Consider the following 20,741-nt stretch of genomic DNA (forward strand, 5'->3'; position numbering starts at 1 on the left):
GAGATGTCCTTGACTTCTGGACTGGAGGCGGCGGCGGCCTCCGGGCTGGAGGCGGCGGCGTCGACCATGGGACTGGAGACGGCGGAGACGTTGGACTGGAGGGAGCGTCGACCTCTGGACGCGAGGGAGCATCGACCTCTGGACTGGAGAGAGCGTCGACCTCTGGACTGGAGAGAGCGTTGACCTCTGGACTGGAGAGAGTGTCGACCTCTGGACGGGAGAGAGCGTCGACCTCTGGATGGAAGAGAGCGTCAACCTCTGGACGGGAGAGAGCGTCGACCTCTGGACGGGCGAGAGCGTCGACCTCTGGACTAGAGAGAGCGTCGACTCCAGGACACGAGGAGGCGTCGACTCCAGGACACGAGGAGGCGTCGACTCCAGGACACGAGGAGGCGTCGCTTTCAGGACACGAGGAGGCGTCGACTTCAGGACACGAGGAGGCGTCGACTTCAGAACACGAGGAGGCGTCGACTTCTGGCCTGGAGGCGTCGACTTCTGGCCTGGGGGCGTCGACTTCTGGCCTGGGGGCGTCGACTTCTGGCCTGGGGGCGTCGACTTCTGGCCTGGGGGCATCGACTTCTGGCCTGGGGGCGTCGACTTCGAGACTGGAGGCGTCAATTTCGAGACTGGAGGCGTCGACTTCGAGACTGGCGGCGTTGACTTTGAGACTGGCGGCGTCGACTTCGAGACTGGAGGCGTGGACCCTTGGCCTGGAGGCGTGGACCCTTGGACTGGAGGCGTGGACCCTTGGACTGGAGGCGTCGACCCCCGGACTGGAGGCGTCGACCCCCGGACTGGAGGCGTCGACCCCCGGACTGGAGGCGTGGTGAAATTCAAGCATGTCGAAGTGTACGCATTATGTTAAAAGCTAGGTGTGGTTTAATAGCGCTACCTTTTACACTATCCAAGCTAACGGTCAGTAATAGCTTCAGTTACTTCCACATCTCAGTAAGCTGGAGTTCTATAGCTGCCAATCTATGGTACATATTATTCCAGTGTGTTAATCATTTATGTGGGTGGGTTTTGTTGCAGATTATTTTGTTTGATCTAATCCGTTTTCTATCCCAAAGATCCGCTTTATCCTCATCCAGAACCGAGCAGGGAAGACACAACTGGCTAAATGGTACATGCAGTTCGATGATGACGAAAAGCAGAAACTGATCGAAGAAGTGCATGCTGTGGTTACACTCAGGGATGCCAAGCACACCATCTTTGTGGAGGTATGGGATTGTATAAATGCTTCAATGTGTGGCTGTTTTTGCAGACTACATATACATTAAAAAGTTAAGATTTCTAATTTTAAGTATAGCTCAATACTCTTGAAAGAGAGGCTGAAATGCAATTGGATTGTAATGTTTCATATATGGATGTTGATCAATATCTGCAGGAAAATAACATTCGAAAGAACATATTTTCTATTTATTGAACTTGGTCTGTATGTGAAGATAACGCCTTAAATACACCCTTGGGTGACTTAACAATATTTTTAACAAATACAGTATAATAGAAGAGGTTCCCACCTGTTTATTTTTTGTTTGTAGTTGACTTAAATATAATTATTGGTATACAAAGCCTTGAGTCTCTCAGCTCTGTTGAAACTTCTGTTATCATAACACAAATCTAAATTTCTAATTGGATTTCACCATTTTGTTCTCACAGTTCAGGAACTTCAAGATCATTTACCGACGTTATGCAGGCCTGTACTTCTGTATTTGTGTGGATGTGACTGATAACAACCTGGCATACCTCTTTACGCAGATAACATCCAACTGTACATTTCCTTTAAGCCCCATGAGATGTCTAAGCTGCAGCTGTTACACACCTGCTTAGACTCTATCAAAACCTGGATGGCTGGGAGCTTTCTACAGCTGAATGAAGATAAGACTGAGATCCTCATCTGTGCCCCAGACAAGCTGGTTCACAAAGTTAGAGACTCTCATGAATCTTGGTGTGACCTTTGACCCAGCTTTCACCCTGGATTCTCATGTTAAGTTCACTTGTTTGCTCTACCTTTTCCCATCTCAGGAACATTGCTAAGCTGAGTCCCGCTCTGAATTTAAAACTGCTATCCACACCTTCATCTCCTCACGTTTAGACTACTGTAACTCTCTTTTCACGTGTCTGAGCAAAACCTTCCTGAACCGTCTACAGGTGGTTCAAAATGCCTGAGCTCGGCTTCTGACCAAGTCCTCCAAACACACCCACATCACCCCGCTTCTCCAGCTTCACTGGCTGCAAGTCAACTTCAGGGGTCATTTCAAGATCCTGGTTCTGGTTTATAGGGCCTTACATGGACAAGCACCGTCATACAATGGTGATCCTCTCAGTCCCTATACACCCCCAGCAGGTCCCTGAGGTCGAGTGACCAAAGCCTACTGGTTGTGCAGCACCAGGCTAAAGACCAAAGGTGACAGATCATTTGCTGCTGTGGCCCCCAGACTCTGGAACTCTCTCCCCCTGAAAACCTACGTGTTCAAGCTGGCTTTTGCATGACCTTCCCCACCATCCTCTCCTTATTCTGCACCTTTTGCAAATTCTGCCTTCCCCAGGATCCACAGATTTCCCTCTTTCCCTTTCCTTACATTTTTTAATCACAAATTTCTCTCATTTAACCATATTTTTTAATGCTTTTTATATTTAAAATGTTTTGTTCTTGTGAAGCGCCTTGTGATTTTTATTTTGAGGCACTGTAACAAAAATCATGTGGTATGGTGGAGAAACGAGGGCCCGGGCAGGACTTGATCCCTCCAAGGTGAATCGCGCGCTAACCAGTCAGCCAAAGGGACATCCCATGGCCAAGGAGCCAGGGTGCATGATCAATCGGGATTCTGTGACAGGACGTTCACACTGCCACATCTTTCCCCCTCCTTCCACAAGCACATCCTCGTGCTGCCGCGCAGGGTCCCATAAACTTCAAATCCATGGACCTACTTGACAGTATTACGTGGATCCTGCCGACAATGCTAAATGTGGCAAGGTGGAGAAATGAGGGCCTGGGCGGGATTTGATCCCCATGTCTCTTTGGCTGACTAGTTAGCGTGCGTGACTCTCACCTGGGAGTCTGGGGATCGAATCCCACCCGGGCCCTTGTTTCTCCACCTTGCCACAATCATTTTCTTTCTTTTTTTCAACTTACTGCTGGGTGGACTGGCCTATCTGGCATTCTGGCACTGTCCCGGTGGGCCGCTCACCCAATTGGGCCGCTTGTGGCTTTCACATTCGGTGGCATAGGAATGAGTCAGCGAGCAGCTCACAACCCCCACCCCTTGAGGGCCGACGGTTCATAAAAACCAGTGCTGAATTTTTGTCCCAGTCCGCCCCTGCTGCTGGCAATGTGGACCAAGCTCTGACACCGGCACTCCCAGAGTACCCCCACAGGGCCCCCCTGAGGAACGTGGTCAAACACCTTTTCCAAATCCACAAAACACACGTAGACTGGTTGGGTGAACTCCCACACACCCTCCAGGAACCCCCTAAGGGTATAGAGCTGGTCCAGTGTTCTGCTGTCAGGATGAAAACTACATAGCTCCTCCTAAATAAGAGGTTTGACAATTCAAGAGAACCCTCCTTTCCTCTCCTGAACCCCTGAATTTACCAGGGAGGCTCAGGAGTGTGATCCCCCTGTTGCTAGAACACACACTGCGGTCCCCCTTTTTGATATTCAAGTCTTACAGGACACATCCCCTTTTCTCCAAACCCCAAAACCTCTTTTAGACCAACCCTATAAAAACACACGGAACCAGGTTTAGTATAAATACTAGATTCTTTATTTAAATATTGTACACGTTTTAAAACATACCAGTATTTACATAAATTAGACCTGCATTGTTACACTGTAGAACTATCTTTCATTCGCTGGCTGCAGACAACACAATCATACTAACAGACTGCAGAAGCACCTTTTGAGAACGACTTAATGGAGATAAAAGACAAGAGGGGGTGCATCATTTACATCAAATCGCCACTGGACAACGCAGCAGATGCGGGAAAAGCTTGCAATGACAGGAAAGGCCTCTTGATGTACAGGTGGAGCTTTTAAGGCTGAAACTGTGCTCACCCTCATAATACAAAGATGAAAACAGAAGATGGTAACTTTGAGCTACAGGAAAAAGCTACAGGTCATAATTATTATGATGAATATGAACGTGATCACAAAATACAACACAAAATAAATGTAAATGTAAATTCTCCACAGCGAACAAACCAACAGAACCGTGGAAATGTTTGAATTCACAAAACTGTACCCAAATCAACATATAATATGGCTTTCCTTGTTTCTTTTGGTTCCTTGTCTTCAACCTCACACAAACTAACCCCAAAACACTTTAGTTACAACTTTTAACTATTGGACATTTTAAGCATAGAAAGACATTTTAGTTTCCTCTTGAGCTTTTCTACTGACACGTCTGAACACAGACGTACAGTCGTCCACGTGTTAAAAAGCATAATGTTACATGAGTGTGTCTTTGGTGAGCGTGCCTGGGCTCCAAATAAAAGGACGGACCACTATGAACAGTATTATTAGTGTCTTTTTGTTGTTTTGATGCTATTTGGTGAAATCCATCCCACCCACACATTAACACTGAGTTCATGACAGAATCATAAGCCTCCTCTACGCATTAGCTACAGAATCCCAATGTAAATCAGTGAATTTTATCATTTCTTGATAAAAATTCCTCCCAGCTGGATTTAGGACGAAGCACAGATCGTGTTAAATTACGTTAAACTTGAGATTTGACGTGACTTTGTGAAAGTATGGGTTACTCTGGTGCATAAACAGCAAAAAAGGAGACTTGAGTTAATAGCTTGATGAAATTATAATACGGTACAAACTTTTTTCTCTGAAATTTTACCTAAAAATCAACAAACTCCAAATGTTTTTTCAACATCTGAGACAGAAGAGCGAGAAAAGAAGAGTTTTTAGTTTATATTCACTTAATAAAATCAATCTGTAACCATAAAGAACTACGTAATTTGTGGTGCAGCAGCTTCTTGTCACAATCAGATGGAATATTTAAAACAATCCCTTTTTACCCTAAGCTGACATCTATGACAGAAAAGTGCAATTTAACCTTCCCTAAAACCGGATGTTAAAAAGATTTAAACATGTAGAAAACTGATCATTTCAACAGCTTTTGCCCATCAAAAAACTGGCATGGCAAAACAGATCATTCCATGAGTTATTCTGAGGAAACTGAGTTGCTTTCATAAGCTACTTCCCTTAATCTAATGCCCACCTTCACCTATATATTGTGGCTTTTTCAGTCGCTTTAACATTCATTATGAACCAATGATCCAACAGATTCATGAAGCCATCTCATGTGATGAACGGCTTTTGAACGACACCTGGTTGAATAAATAATAAACGCAAAGATTCACAATTAAAAATACAAACACATTGGATTAACTTTAAGATGTGTTTTAAACATCCATTACTTTCCTTAAAGTGACCGTGTGTATTTTTTATGGCGATAGAGGGCAGTAGATGCCTAAATTGTTACAAGCGAGATGTATTTTTGTGTTGGGAGTAAAACCTTACAAACGGATGCCCATTAAGGTCAAAAAGGCCCAGGGAGTGCAAACTTCAGCAAAATGGCCAGGGGCCTCATTTATCAAGCTTGCTTATGCACAAAACAGGGTCGGAAAACTGCGTAAGCAACTTTCCACGCAAAGTTTGGGATTTATGAAAGAAAACTTAGCGGGAAAAATGTGCGCAACTTAAAGTTGACTAAGGATCTTGCTTACGCACATTTTGGACATGGAGAGCACCTGCAGTGCTGCTGCTGAGAAGGATAAAATTATGAAATCCTGCAGCATTATCACTTGTACTGCTTTGTTTTCACACAGAACAAGACCCTCCACACGTGCGTGCACACACACACACACACACAGCCTGAAGCGCAGAATACGGAATACAGATTATCAGCAGGGGGGACAGATTGAGACAGAATGTCATGCGTCTGTGACAGTGTGTGTCCTGTCACTGTGACCCGATTGATCATGCACCCTGGCTACTTGGACAAGTGAAATCTCCGTTTGGGTGACTGATTAGCGTGCGTGACTTTCACTCGCCACAGATCTCTCACAAGAATTCACAACATTGACAGCTTCAGCAACGCTGTGCCACTCTGTGGATTTTCTCTTATTTGTTTTGCAAACCCACTTCCTTTCATTTCTCCACCTCACCCACAAGTACCTCAATTTCTGCTTCTGTAAAATAGCGCTTCCTTGATCTGCCTTGATCTACGGTCACCATGTCAATGGCGGAGCGCTGCAACAGCTAGCTTATGTATATGCATGAGATTCCCAAGGCACTTTGCATTGACTATTTATGGCAGTAAGTGGGCGTGGTGAGGGCGGGATGTGACTAAAAAGCAGCTGTGAAACTCTAGTTTCTGATTTATGAAGCGGAGATTGCGTGCAGCTGTGCATACTCCATGTTTGATAGATCACAAACCTGCTTGGCGTAAGTACATATTTTTTGCTGAGCTTAAGTACGGTTCTAGTAAGGATTCTACGCAATGTTTGATAAAGGAGACCCCTGCACATCAGACTCCCTTTCATCTCTGGTAATGAGTAAAGTGGTAAATGTGTAAAACAACAATGTTTATGAATGGTGAAAGTTTTGCAATCATTTGTTAAAAATCAGTAAATGTGTTTTGTCCTCAAGGGCTCCTGTAGAAGGACACATGGCATCTAATATGGCGTCGCGCAGAGACTTAGACCCGCTCTCATGTACTTTAGACCAGATTTTTATGGTTATATGTTACGAAGCCGTCAATATTTTTCAACAACTGGGCATCATTTCATTCATTTTCAACAATATTTTGATGGATATTTCCAGAGATTAATGATAAAAACTACACATTGTCACTTTACGTGAAACTTTTCAAAGTAATGTTAAAAAAAATAAAAAATAGACGCCTTTACTTTATTCCTGACCTATCATTGCAGCTGTAAGCATTTCCAAATGTTAGCTTTATAAACAAACATCAACATTCAAGATGACACACACACACATGAAAAATCTGTCACATATACTCACACACACTAGCGTATTTTCTACCTCACAAAAGACACAAAAGGAATTCTTTCAAACATCTTGTTCATTTTTACCAACTGGAAGTCGGGGATTGGTTACGTTCATTTTAAAATAATTATCTACACAAGAAAATAAGTTCATGGATGAACGTGTTTATGTTCCACACCAGTAACAACGTAGCTCCTTACTTTATCAATCAAAAACATTAAAGAAGAGCCTTAAAGAAAAAAAAATACACAAAAATATTTACAACTTAGAATGTGCGCTTTAACAGTTCCCTCAGCAAAGTGACTAAACCTGATTAACCTCCACGTGACACTTTACGAATTCCTCTGACTTGAGCAACATGTTGGCTCACATTTCCAAACCCGAGGCACTAAATCCCGCATTGTGTTCTCCCGCATCACCGGTCATATCCCACATCAGCATCCTACACGCTTGCTTCTAACACGTTTACACACGAGGACGACTCAAACAGGAGACTGGCGAGGTTTAATAACCAGCTCCATCGCTACAATCTAAGGAACATCATGGCTTACTCCTTAATGATTTTATGATTTTTTTTTTCAAAATAAAAGCCCTCTGTTTATCTAAACTGTGGACTGTCTTACTTACATCACCTAAGAACTGTCTGACAATAAACACGGGGGCCAGTCCAATCTCCCAAATCATGATCAACATGAACGATTCCCAGCTGCCCCTCAACCGTCCCAGCACCAAAATAAAACAGCAGAAGAAGAAGAAACATGTCATAAACGGTGGAGGTCGGCCGTGTCAAGTGGAGTGTGAGTGAGAGGTGTCAGTGGGCTTCCCGTCAGCCCGCAGTGCATGTTGGGAAGGCTGCAGCTGAAAGATTTAGGCAGACGGCGTGAGAACATCAGTCTCAGAGAAGCGCACACGCACACGCACACACACACACACACACACACACACACACACACACAGTTAGTCTGTGTATTCAGCCACTATCGACAACAGCACCGTGATGTCATCTGGTTTCCCTCCTGCAGAAAACAAAAACAGTGTAAAGAACCACATTTTAGCCGAGTGATGTACAAGAAAGAACACTAAGCTCGACATTTACATGTGCCGAGTTTTCCTCACCTCTTACATTCAGGCCGTTATCACAAGCAAACTGTGCAAAAGGTGACATATAATTAGGGTCGTAGGCCAGATCGTGAGCTTGCTTTGCAATGCTTTGCGCAGTCTGCAGCACGCTGTCGTAGCTGGAAGTCTGACACAAACAAACACAAAATGTGACCAGTGGGTTTCATCACATGTACTAACAAGCCATCAGGATGTCATACCTTTAGCTTTTTGAGCTCCTGAAGGATCATGTAGTCTGGCATGTTGTCAAAAAGGCCATCTGTCGCCGTTAGGATGATGTCACCAAGCTGCACGTCAAAAGAAGAGCTGTCGGCCGCTTCGGGACTGGAAGAAACAACGGGATGACGTTAAACCTGAGCAAGGCGGAGTGCGAGCTAAGGGCTAAAGTTTCTACTATAAAATTAATCAGGTAACAAGTCAGTCTGGAAAATCGTAAAAGGTTCATGTGGTGCAGCCTGCACTCAGCGTCCCTGCCAGATTCAGGGAGGCTTGGCTTTCTCGCTGTGACGTAAACAACATTCACGTTTTATTTCCACTGGACTCAGTCTATCTGGTAGTGATGTTAACACGTTACTGCAACTTACTCAATAAGATAAATTGTGACAATCAGACAGGGAAAAAAGTTCAAAAGTACTTAAGATGAAAAAGACACATGCATTTTCCTTCATTTGTATCCAATTACCTGCCATGAAAATATGTCCTGCCTGCCACACAATACTGTGTGGAGGACAACCTAAAGCATTTGGAGGCATTTCTTTAAAGTGCTTGAATCCTAAATGGTGTACAACAATCTAAACAATGTTAGTAAGTCGGCTTCTCCAACAGAATCTAACAGACACGTGGATAATTGAGGCTCTTTTAGGTAAACATGTACTTTTTATTTTCTCACACTTCTACAAACCTGTCACTGAGCACCACCCCCTCCGCTCCTGGAGGAGCGATAGACAGCTGGAAAGGCGTGTTGAAATAGTGCTGCTGCTCGTCTGATCGAAGAACCACCTCTCCTCCTCGCACCACGAGGAAGCCAGAGTCTCCAAGGTTGCAGGTGTGTAAGCGGTGACTCCTTCGATCCAGAACCACAATACAGGCCGTGCTGCTTCCTGCAAACACAGTGCAAAATCAGTGATGAGTGTACATCAATAAGAATAAGATTCTCCAACAAAATGAAAGAAAAACAACCCAATTTTAACAATTCTTAATGTGTTAAATAATATTTGATTCACCAGTGGCCTCGTGTCTGGAGGGAAAAACTTGCTTGTCCCAGAGCGCTACAGACAGTGTAACCTTGAGCACAGAAGACCTGACCTTGTTGCAGCTTCCCAAAATATAATCAGGGCCTTCTGCTAATATTTCAACTGCCACCAAGCGTGTCGAGTAGATGCGTCGCCTCTGAAGGAACGTGACCTTTGTCACATGTCTGACAGGACTCTGCTATTAAAACCCTAACAACATCTGGTGCTATCAGTTACAGTTGGATTCTTGCCCCATTTCAGCTCGCCTAGCCGGCAAAACATTAAACCTTTTAGATTTTGTAGCTGTTTAACCACACAAGGTCACTTTGAGGTTTTAGCAGACCACTGCACTGGCATTACATTATTTAAATAAGGGTTTAAGTGCTAAGGAATAACAAATGCACGCAATAAGTTACGGTAGTGCTGATCAGATTAAAAATATTTTCATCTAAAAGGACCATTTAGATAAAACACAAGCAGAATTTACTTATGGTTCTAATATTTATGAACCTTTACAAAAAAAAGGCCTGCTGTGGTCTGACTCATACTGCAGCTACTTATGTATGACTGTACAGCACAACTTTCCAGAACAATGGCTGGGTCAGTGCAGAAGCTTCCGTCTACTCACCTAGCAGAGGGACTTTGTTTTGTAAGAGCTCGTAGTAACCAGAGGTCAGAATTCCCACCGGATTACTGGGAGTAAAGCGTCCCTCCTTCACCAGCCGCTCACAGGTTCTCATCAAGGTGGCAGAGAACTGAGACGGGTCGACGCCATAGTCCCGCCAACCACCTACTCCATCAGCAACACCTAAAGAACACAATAGAGGTTTACATATAGTAGAAAAACACAGTCGGACTGCAAGGCTTATAGACATAAAGTCAAAGGAAGCTTAAAAGGTGCAACATGCTCTACAGAAACACCGGTTTTCTCCAAATAAATGTTTGATGCTCATATTACAGGCAGCTGATTTTGATTTAGTATTAGTTGCAATTTAAGCCAACTTTCCTTTGTAAGAATTATAATCTGCAGCACTGTGATTGGAACCAATCAATCTGAAACCCAGCCAATCAGTCACAGATTTTTTTCTAGATACTGGTAATGGTCAAAATCTATATTGGTCAACATAAACAGAATGTAAACAAGGCAGTTAAATCTACTGGTATAGATAGCTGAGTGTAATCCAACTCCAATAGTTTGCAAAAACATATTATTTAATGTTATAAGATCTTAAATGATCCTTTTAAAACCAAATTTGTTTGAACACCAGTGCATTATTAACCTGGCAAACCATCCTTTGTATGCGCACATACATAGGATGGTTTGCAGAGCAATTAATGTAGCTCCTACTACTGTCCATTTAGACTTCTAGGCTAGTACTATAAAACAGAATAGGGTGCTCTGGTTTATTGAAATTAGGTTTTAAGGCGAGTACAAGGAACTGAGATTCAAAAAAATAATATGTGGGAGATAAACAAGCTTTGATATAAACCAAGATAATATAAATATTAATTAGAAACAACTTCGAATATGTTTGCCATTTCTTCATTTGATTTAATCTTAAATTGTAATTTACTGTAGGACAGTAATAATTATCATAAAAAAATAACTGACCTAAATAGATGCCAGAAAGAACCAGAAAGCCATAGAATATTAATTAATACATTATTTGTATCATATATATATATATATATATATTTAATTGAATAAATAATACATAAAATAGATGTGTGAATAAATTATACATTAAAACTATTATTATAGTTTAAGACAAACTCTTAACACTCATGTCATTATTGTGAAAGTCACCCTTAAAAGGAAACTGAAAACTAACTGGACGCTGGGAATCCCATGTAATCCATCCAAGAAATACTACCATCCAACAGCAAAATCAGCCAAAAGACAGAAATCAATCATAAACATAAATCGCACAAACACGTCCATCACATCTGCGTTTTCCTCAGAGATTGTTTAGCTCAACCGTGTGAAAGGTCCAGGATCGCTCGCACATGTATGACTGAGTCCTGTTTAATAACCACAAAACATATGTTTAGGTGCCGAGCCAGACCACGTGGCTGTAAAGTCCACGGCTCGTGCCGGTGGAGACAAAACAATCAGCCAAGCTAGCTAAGCTAGTGCTAGTAATATGGCTGCCTCCACGCTCAACCATTCTGACCTTTGCAAGACATTGTTCAGTTTCTAATGTTTCAACATTGCGTCTTCCACTCATATTCGCATTTACTTTATAACATTTTGTCATAGGCGTTTGGTTTGCTGCGTTCTGTGTGCCTATTTCTCGTGGGGCTAATGTAGGTGAAAGGTCATTTCGGTGATTTAAGGCACAAATCCGCCCAATTGGAACATAATCGGGTTTTGTGGAAAATAGTACAACTGGTGTTCTGCGCATTAAGTGAGTCCCTTAACATTAAGTGAAGTCAATTAATTTGAGATGAAGCTTTGAAAAAAATTAACATGACGGTGAGCTAATGTGAGGGAGGGGTTGTTGTGTTTTCATCTGAGTGGTCGACACACGTGCAGAGTAGATCCCTGAAGGTCACACGAGCGCAGAGCGGTTAGCGTACATGGGATAGGTCTTACCTAGAACATCGGCCGACCTGTGTCGCGCTATAAAGCAGGCATCATCTCCGTAGCACATCCCTTTCTTCAGGATTCCTTTACGAAAGTCTTTACCGAAGCCATAGCTGGCACTGATCAGGCTGTAGTCCCGACCATCCGTCTGAGACAGTCCGCCTAGGACAGCCCTGGCTACAAGTCTGCCATAAGACAGTACAGATAACATCCCCTAGCAAAGAGAAAGTTCGTTATGATAACAGCCAGAACACACTGTCCCTCTCTCACTGGCCCGACCACCTGCCTGCCTGCGAGTGCTCGGATAAGGTCCCGATTGACAGGTTTTATCCGACCATTAGCCCTCGGCTGGCCCGCTGCTGCGAAAAAACAACGTAGCCGCAGTAGTTCGTGGACAGTCGCTTGTCGTCCTGGTAGCTGCTGTTTATGGGTCAGGTGTGTGTTCCGTAGACGCTGCAGTCCCCCCACTGGGCTCTCTCCGAACCGACATGTTTCTACCGGACACAAAGCTGCGAGTACATACGGGGGTTTGACCGTTTACAACCATTGCGTCACTGCCGTGTGCGTGCGTTAAGGTGGCTCCGCTCTATCGCAAGCCTTATGGATTATAATTCTCCCACTTTTGAGCACGTTTGATTATTTAACGGCGTCTTAATCGCCGTCTTTAAACTTAAAACGCCGAAAAAGCGGCAGAAATCCCTTCAGAACGCCGTATTGCACGTCGTTTCCATGTAGTCTTTCAGAGCACCGTAAAAAACGACGTTTTTTCTAGTCATTGAACGTCGCATTTTGGGTCCTCCTCAGAACGGTGCGTTTTTGACAGCTCAAAACGACGTCTTTTACGGCGTTCTGTGACTTTCCCGACGGCGTAAAAGACGGCGTTTTGCAGGCCACTCCCAAAGGTTTTCTCAGCCTCTTATTTTAAACTTTGATCGCCCAATCCACATAATACAGACAGTACTAGTTCATCCTAGGTGCTATTTCCTGGTTTCCTGAAGATGCTATTCTATGCTTAAATTCACCAAAATGACCTCATATATAGTACTGACTGTTGCATTAGCTCATGTTAAACATGATTTTATTACTGCTACCTTTATTGATATTAATAAAATGAAGACACTGACACAATCTGTATAAAAGCTGGTGTTTTTTTATTATCCTGGATCGTTTTGTCAGATGGAAGAAGTTTAAAGAGATGTTTAGCAGGGTGGGTTGAGTCCTTTTGGATGTTTCTGGTTTTCTGAAGGCAGCGAGTCGTGAAGATGTCATCCAGGGCAGGCAGGTGTGTGTGTGTGGTATTTTCTCTGCAGCTTTGATCACTAGTGTACGCTGTACCTCAGCGGTCTACAGAATGAGCACTTGGCTGTAACGTGTTGGTGCTGTAGGTGGAAATGTGGTTCCTGCAGTCGTCATCTCAGAAACTTCTAGTTCCTGAAGCCCCCCCCCCCCCCCGAGTTACAAGGCATTTGGTTCCTACTAGAGACCACTGCCAAAGTGTTGATTAAATGAGTGAATGAACACAAAAATATCTATATTTGGGGGTGTTGAAACATGTTTCTTCATCACATATTGTGCTTTGTTTGACGATATAGATATTGTGGTAAATTGGACTGGACTGATGTGCTAACGGCTAGTCTGAGTGCAGCCAGACTAGCTCTTCACTTAAAGAAGTGGTACTTTTACTTTTCAGTTATTTAGAATTTCAAGAGATGCGCGAAATTAAGATATATTGAGTCATTATACTCTACATTTTATTTTAGATAAGTAAACCCAAAAAATATTTCTGATATCTCAACATAACTTTCAAATATGCAAAAAAAATAATAATAATAAAATTAAAAAGTATTCATTTGATAAATAAATACAGTTTCAATTCGTACAGTTATAATTTGAACAATGAGTTTTCTTCAGTCTGTGATGCTCAATGAGAGGTGTGGCAAGTGGGAAAACATCTTTCTCATTAAAAGTGAAAATAATAAGGGAACCAAACAAACAATAAAATGTCTCATCTGGGTTTAGTCTTTAACACTGTCATTATCTGTCACAATTTTAGAGAAAACTAATCCTCTTTTACCATTGTCGTTTGTTTAAGTTACCGGATTCTTTACTAGTTTGGGCACCATTTACAAGCAGATACTCATATATTGTTGTGTGAGAGACCATAAAACAAAAACAGCGGAACCAAATCACAATGGCGCAGGCCTGGCCTACAGTAGTGCACTTGTTGTGAACAACAGGATGTAACGGACCTTAATTCTAACACCATCTCTTAAAGGGACCGTAGAGGGTGCCTTTACACGCCGAATAGAGACAAAACAACGCCGATTAGTCTTTAAAACGTACATTTATTTGGCAAAAACATATTTATCCAAATATTATCTAGCCTGTATGTTAACTGATTGGCAATGTTTACTGAACTTTGGACTGGTGACAGGAGTTGGGCAAAATACGGAGCTGCGCAAAAATAGAGACAATTAATTAACAAAACCCAGAACTGACATTATAAACCACGAGTGAAAAGACAAATAATTATAAAACAGCTCTTCAAATTAAACATCTGTGGTTATTGTGGTTTTGTCCATCCGTTTTGTCCATTAAAGTAACATCACAGAGTCCCCGCCTCCTCGCTCGTTCCTAAACGGTGGTTCCTGTAACCCAAAACAAGCGCACCATGAGCAGATGAAACCACCCTGAGCTAGCTCGGACTGAGCGCTGCGCGGTGAGAGGAAGGACAACAAACGCAGTTTCACCGAATTACAACGCATGTAATAAACATCAAATCATGGTAAGAAACGGAAACAAATTCTGTCCCGTTTAACGGCGAAGTAGACGTGGTTGTATTTGAGTCATAGAAAATAAAGCGGAACGCTCGTCTGTTTAAATAAGAAAATTATTAAAGGTGTGGGGCTGAAGCGGGACGGTGATGCAGTGGTAGTTCGGTAGTTCAGACGGAAAATCCCACATTTATGTTACATAAGTATTCGCTTATGGATGAACTGAAATAATGTAAGAGAATAACGAGAATAGTTTGTTCCAAAGGCTCAATTTAAACCCAGTGAGACCGGAGACGTGAATAGACTTTGTCATTAGGCCACATAACGTGTTCAACCACGGTTATACGATGTCTGGTGTGGTTTACTGACCACAAAACCAGATACTGCTGCCATTTAGCTTATAAAACACTCAAAAATAAATAGTCATTGTTTGATATTGTTTCTGTGAGAGTTCTAATTGTTCTGTGATGGTTTTCTTTCCAAGGCCATGCTGGGGAGGTTGTGTGAGATGGGACTTCTGTCTCTTCTTATTTTATCTCTCTTGAACCCTGATTTCACTTGGGCTAAAAAAGGTGGTGGCAGTAGTGGCGGCAGAAGCAAGACAAGCTCATCAAGCAAATGGGGGACACAATCAAAGCCTTCAAACTCTCAGCCAGGAAACTACCCCCGGCAGCCGCAGAGTCCCAATAACCCTTATCCTGCTGGAGGAAGCTATCCCCACCCAGGAACCGGGAACACCAATCCAGGTGGTTATCCCAGGCAGAATCCAAGTTATCCAAACCAAAATCCTGGAGGTTATCCAGCTGGTGGATACCCTGCAGGCGGAGGTTATCCTAATCAAAACCCAGGGAGAGGGAATTACCCAAATCAGAACCCGCCTGCTGGTGGATACCCAGCAGGAGGTGGCTACCCCAACCAAAATCCAGGCAGAGGGGGTTATCCTAACCAATACCCTGCTGGAGGATATCCTAACCAGTACCCTGCTGGAGGAAGTTACCCAAACCAGTATCCTGCAAGGAATTTTCCTAATCAGTATCCAGCTGCAGGAGGCTATCCTAACCAATACCCACCGAGGGGGGGTGGGAATCCAGGTGGTTACCCATACCAGTATCCAGGAGGAGGTTACCCAGTCAGGACCGGGAATACAGGACCCGGTTGGGGAGCACCTGGTGCAAATCCAGGAGGTTATCCTGGTGGAGGAATTGGTGGTTACCCCAACTGGAACCCCAATAATAAAATCTTGAGCCCCAGATTTGGTGGTGGAGGTTATGGCTACGGTGGCTATGGCATGGGTGGCTCCCCATTCTCTCGCTCCGTGCAGAGCATGGGATATCAGCCCAAATCTACAGGCTTTGCCAAGAAAGCCATGCTGGCAGCAGGTGTTGGTGCCGTGGCTGGAATGGCAGTTGGATATGGGCTAGGGCGCTTCCCTCGACCCCATTTCAACTTCCGCAACCCCGAAGAGGAATACTACTACAACAACTACATGTACCGCCGCTACGGTACCCAGTCAACAGATGAAAAAGATTATAGACGTGATTATGAGTACAAGCCTCCTCCGCGGGCAGAGTCGTATGAGAGCTTCATGAAACGCTGCATGAATAGCACCGAGGCCAGCAGCTCACCTGCTCCAAAGAGCGGAGCCGAGGAGGACGACGACACCGTCAGCATCGAGGAAATCGGGTACCCAGCCCTAATCGACCAGGTGAAGTCCCGGCGCTGTGTGGAGAAGTACATGGTCTACTCTGAGCAGTTTTTGCAAGAGCGAAAGTTTGAGCAACAAACTCAGCCGAGCGGTAGCAGCCCTGCGAGCTTTGCGGTGATGCAGCTGTTTACCTCTTGCTTTGTGCTGCTGTCCAGCATGCTCCTACTGCAGTGAGGGAGAGGCTTTCCTCGAACATACTTTCTAAATGGATTTCCTCTGCCTTCACAATAACCGCATGTTCAGTAAAAGCATAAATGCATTTTATCCCCTCTGTCTAAAAGCCAGCTTTTTTTCTTTCTCATGATAGAAACATTTGAAGTTGCTGGAGAATATCATGTCTGTGTCAATTTACAGTTTAAATCTGCCTGTTTAGTAAAGCAACTTTCACTTTTAAAATGCTGTCTGGACCACTGGGTTTGTGTTGCACTAGAGTCCCAGAAATGTTTCTGCATTTCTTTCCTTTTAACCTCAGAATTGTTAATTGTTTGATTATTATGCACTTTTTATCCTAATAATATGAAATTAGAATTCACAAGTTTATTTATTTTTATTTTTTTATAATTTAATGAAAAAACTTTAACCTAATTTGTTTGGAATACTTGAAAGAAATGTTACGTCAATTTGTTAAAAAAAAAGTGACAAAATGCAGGTTTGCCTGCATCTCACAGAATGTGTAATAACTTGGTGGCCATCTGAGAGGAATAGATTTTTAGAAGTCATTTTGTTTTAAAGGACATTATCAAAGCACTACAAAAAAATTTTGAAAAACGTTTTCAGAGTGTGGTAAAAAGCTCAAAGTGACGCAGATTTTTGTCTGATCAAGTTCCACATGACTCCAAAATCAAGCCAGGCCTCAAGGGATTAAATCTGGACTTAAAAAGAGTTACTTTGATCAGTTAAAGAGCAGAATACTGTCATCTGCAAAACAGTTGAAAGTCTTAGAATTTTCCATACAACATCAGTTTGGAAGCATAAAATAGGCAAGTCTCCTTGCCAAACATTAAAGGTGTGAAACACTGAAAAACATTTTTTTAAATCTTATTTCTGATTATTATTGGTCACTGAGTTGTTCATGCAGGCTGAACATGAACACAGTCTCCTACACCTATCTCCTGCTTTAGCTTCTGATAGAAAATAGACGGTGAAAATGTAGGATTAGAAAAGCCTGACAGATCTATGTCACACTGTCACATAACGTTCATGGACTCACCCATCTTGACTCAGACAGGGAAGGCTGTTGTTGGTTTAGTGTCCAAGAAACCCCAGAGAGCGTCTCGGCTAGCATTAGCAACTTCACCACATGGCAGAAGCTCCTCCAGGCTTGTGTTATTTGTGGGGATAAAAACATCAGCGTTGCAAGTCAGTGGTAGAGTCATACTGCTGTTATCCAATTCGAGGTGAGATGTCCAAATATCAGGAAACAAGACTCCAAAATCTGCCTTCTGCTGCTTACCTCCGCTCTGGCTTACTTCTACATGATAAATGATGTTGCAAATATATTGATTAAACAAGTGCTCAACACCTTTAATTACACATTTCGAAAACAACTTTCCAAACATTTATCATCACTCTAAGCACACAGGACAAGGGAGGAATGGAGTCAGAATGGACCATGTGCTTAATCTAAACAAAAATGGCCTAAAAAGAAAACATGGCTTCTTTTGCATGTAATAACCTCAGATGGAGAAAACTGTTAAAACCGTTGCTGTCTTGTCTTGCTGCTGTAGGCGCTCTGTCCTTTGGTCGACTCTAATCTTTGATTCTTTATTAATTTGTGTGATCAAATGTGTTCATTTCTACTCCTTCCTTCTTTCTATAGATAAAGGTTAAAGTTTTATTTTTTCCTTTCTCAGATCATTCTGCCCTACCCTAACCCAAATGCCAGGTTGCTGTTGTTTTTGTAAATATCCTGTCATGTTTATCACATATAATTGAGATGATTTTTTAATTGCATTTCTTGGTATGTTGTGAAATTCTTTGTAAATGAGACCGTTTTCCAAGTATGTATCTGTACAGTAAATATTCAGGTGATTGTATGCATCCTTTCCATATTTCCCTTGTTTTTGGGTATAACATTGAATTAACCCAATTTCACATCCTATTTTACACTTTACCCAGTTTTACTGGGTTGATTTTTGCGGTTGCAGCTTATGTGAAACTACTATTTTGCTTTAGAGAACTCTGTAGAATATCTGTAAAGTGCACTTACTTCCCCCCCAGAACTGGATATTCTGTAACTGTGTTATCAAGTGTAGATGTGTGTATCCTTCTCTTTCCAGCAACAGTTGTAAACACTATATTACTGATCAACTGCTGTTACAAAGAGGATTTGTTATGAATGTTTATGTGTTAAATAAAATAAATTACAAAATAGTTCATCAGTCTCTTATTTAACAGTTAATAGTTTAAAAAAGTAAACTTTAAAGATTTTATTTATTTTTTGTAATTAAGAATAATTGATTTAACAAGCTTCACAGAGAAATCATCTGATAAAAAACTTTACCCCCGGCATGAATTAAAACGGCTGCAGGTTTCAGCCCAGACTAGAGACGGTGTTGTAAGCAGGGCCAGATTAACACTTTGTTGTACCCTGGGCAACAATATTAAAGGGCCCCATCATCATGACCCACCACAATATGGTCACATACAGAATATTTTACTGTAATATGCAGTAAATATACTCAAGGCTCTGACTCGGCTCTATGTCTGCTATCAAATAAATATGATTGTGTCCCACCTCTTTCAACTAAACACAACAAACCTATTACTTCTGATAAGCCTGTGTAAAGGTGTCCTGTTTCAGCTGTGACAGCTGGTGTTCACACAAGTCTTTCTTAAAATGAGACTTAGCACGAAGGGATCGCCTCAAACAAAGGCGGAGCGGAAGAAGTCAGTTGTATTTTTCAAACAAAGGGTTATGTGGGATAGGAGTTGGGTGGATAGGGGCTCCGTGCAAGACAATCACACTTCATAATTTAATAAACAGAATTTTTTGTTCAAAACTTTATTTAGATTCTTTTTCTTTTTGCTGACAGAATTTACAGAACAATTTAAAATTCTCTCATCCAGGCTGCAGTGAGAAAAGCCAGCACATGTCCAAAAGTGAGAAAGTGGTTACTGCTTTTAGCAGGAGCGGCTCCTTTAACAAAAGCGCTCCACACAGACTGATTGGGATTTCTTTGGGCTTCCTGGTCATGAGCTTGTTGATGCTGCTCAGAGGCGGTTGTCTTATGCTTTCCAGTTTTATGTTTTGACTTTCCGAAGAACCCGAGTCCATAACCGGTTCCCGTTCCCCCTAACATGCCGGCGGCTGCTGCTCCAGCCCACTTTAGGCCTTGCTTGGAGAGGCCTCGACCATGTGAGGGAGATGCCTTTTCACCATCACTTTTCCCACTCGCTTTGGAGCTACCTCCTCGCTTGCTGTCAGCAGCTGGGCACAAAGCAGCCAAGAGCAACAACAAAAGCCAGAGCGAGAGAATCCTCTGCTGGGCAGCCATCAGGGAGCTGCAGACATAACAAAACATAACCAGAGTATCAAAGCCTTTTCAGATCGGAGCAATATAGCACCTTTTCAGGCAAGATTTCAAAATGAAAGAGGGAGATCTCTGTTGGCAGACATCCAAACTGGCTTTTGAGTAATTGTTCCTATACAAACAAAGTCACATGTTCACCACAGCTGACACAACAGGCATCCAGAACCATCCACTCGCTCTGGGATCACAAGGATTAGCTGAAGATCAGGTGATGCAGATTTATCCTATTCATAAGGCATTTGTTTATCCTGGCACAGTGCAACAATTAAACGAGTTAAAACATTAAACTCTACATGAATTATAGGGATTAGTGTGGAACCACACTCCAAAGGTTTACATGGAAAATGTTTGAAATCATTCAAAAACATTTTTGTAAATCACAAAGTATCTTAATTTATAAATGAGCTATATAACTTGTTATGATCAAAATGTATGTACATTTATTAATTCAAAATATAAATTCAATGTGAATCTAATAATGAAACAAACTAAAAATATCCATTCAAACCTAATCAGTTAAGAAACTTGCAAAATGAACAAATTATAATAATAAATATATAATAACATTTTTTTTTTCATATTAAGCAATGACCAATACTGATGTTAATGTGTATCAAAAATAAAATCTGACATCTGCCGACTCAGGTTGTAATGGGTGGTGACAAATAAAATCTGCTGCTCACCTTTCTGACTGATCTTATCCTGCTGCAGCACTCGACCACCACAGTTCAGCAGTGCAGCAGGTTGGTGTTCATTATCAT

At 42.4% G+C, this 20,741-nt stretch overlaps 3 protein-coding genes across 4 annotated transcripts; 2 read left to right on the forward strand and 1 right to left on the reverse strand.

The window, feature by feature from the left end:
* Positions 1 to 858: 858 nt before the first annotated feature.
* Positions 859 to 1,830, forward strand: LOC107395454 (AP-2 complex subunit sigma-like). Its single transcript, XM_070551975.1, has 3 exons — positions 859 to 948; positions 1,059 to 1,220; positions 1,660 to 1,830. The coding sequence occupies exons 1-3, from the start codon at positions 859 to 861 to the stop codon at positions 1,828 to 1,830; spliced, it is 423 nt and encodes a 140-aa protein (XP_070408076.1).
* Positions 1,831 to 3,744: 1,914 nt separating this feature from the next.
* On the reverse strand, positions 3,745 to 12,506 carry LOC107373062 (protein phosphatase PTC7 homolog). 2 transcript variants are annotated; one of them, XM_054744287.2, is made up of 7 exons: positions 12,255 to 12,506; positions 11,978 to 12,182; positions 10,010 to 10,189; positions 9,051 to 9,249; positions 8,350 to 8,473; positions 8,147 to 8,276; positions 3,745 to 8,046 (listed from the first exon to the last, which is right to left on the reverse strand). In XM_054744287.2, exons 2-7 carry the CDS (start codon positions 12,177 to 12,179, stop codon positions 7,988 to 7,990), a joined length of 894 nt encoding a protein of 297 aa, XP_054600262.1. In that variant the 5' UTR covers positions 12,180 to 12,182; positions 12,255 to 12,506; the 3' UTR covers positions 3,745 to 7,987. The 2 variants fall into 2 exon arrangements, with proteins under 2 accessions (XP_054600262.1, XP_015796729.1); XM_015941243.3 differs by having other exon boundaries at positions 11,978 to 12,505.
* Positions 12,507 to 14,612: 2,106 nt separating this feature from the next.
* On the forward strand, positions 14,613 to 18,820 carry prnpb (prion protein b). Its single transcript, XM_015941253.3, has 2 exons — positions 14,613 to 14,753; positions 15,227 to 18,820. Exons 1-2 carry the CDS (start codon positions 14,751 to 14,753, stop codon positions 16,619 to 16,621), a joined length of 1,398 nt encoding a protein of 465 aa, XP_015796739.1. The 5' UTR covers positions 14,613 to 14,750; the 3' UTR covers positions 16,622 to 18,820.
* The last annotated feature ends 1,921 nt before the right edge of the window (positions 18,821 to 20,741 follow it).

The sequence above is a fragment of the Nothobranchius furzeri genome, chromosome 6 (assembly GCF_043380555.1).
Source record: "Nothobranchius furzeri strain GRZ-AD chromosome 6, NfurGRZ-RIMD1, whole genome shotgun sequence".
Classification (NCBI taxonomy): domain Eukaryota; kingdom Metazoa; phylum Chordata; class Actinopteri; order Cyprinodontiformes; family Nothobranchiidae; genus Nothobranchius; species Nothobranchius furzeri.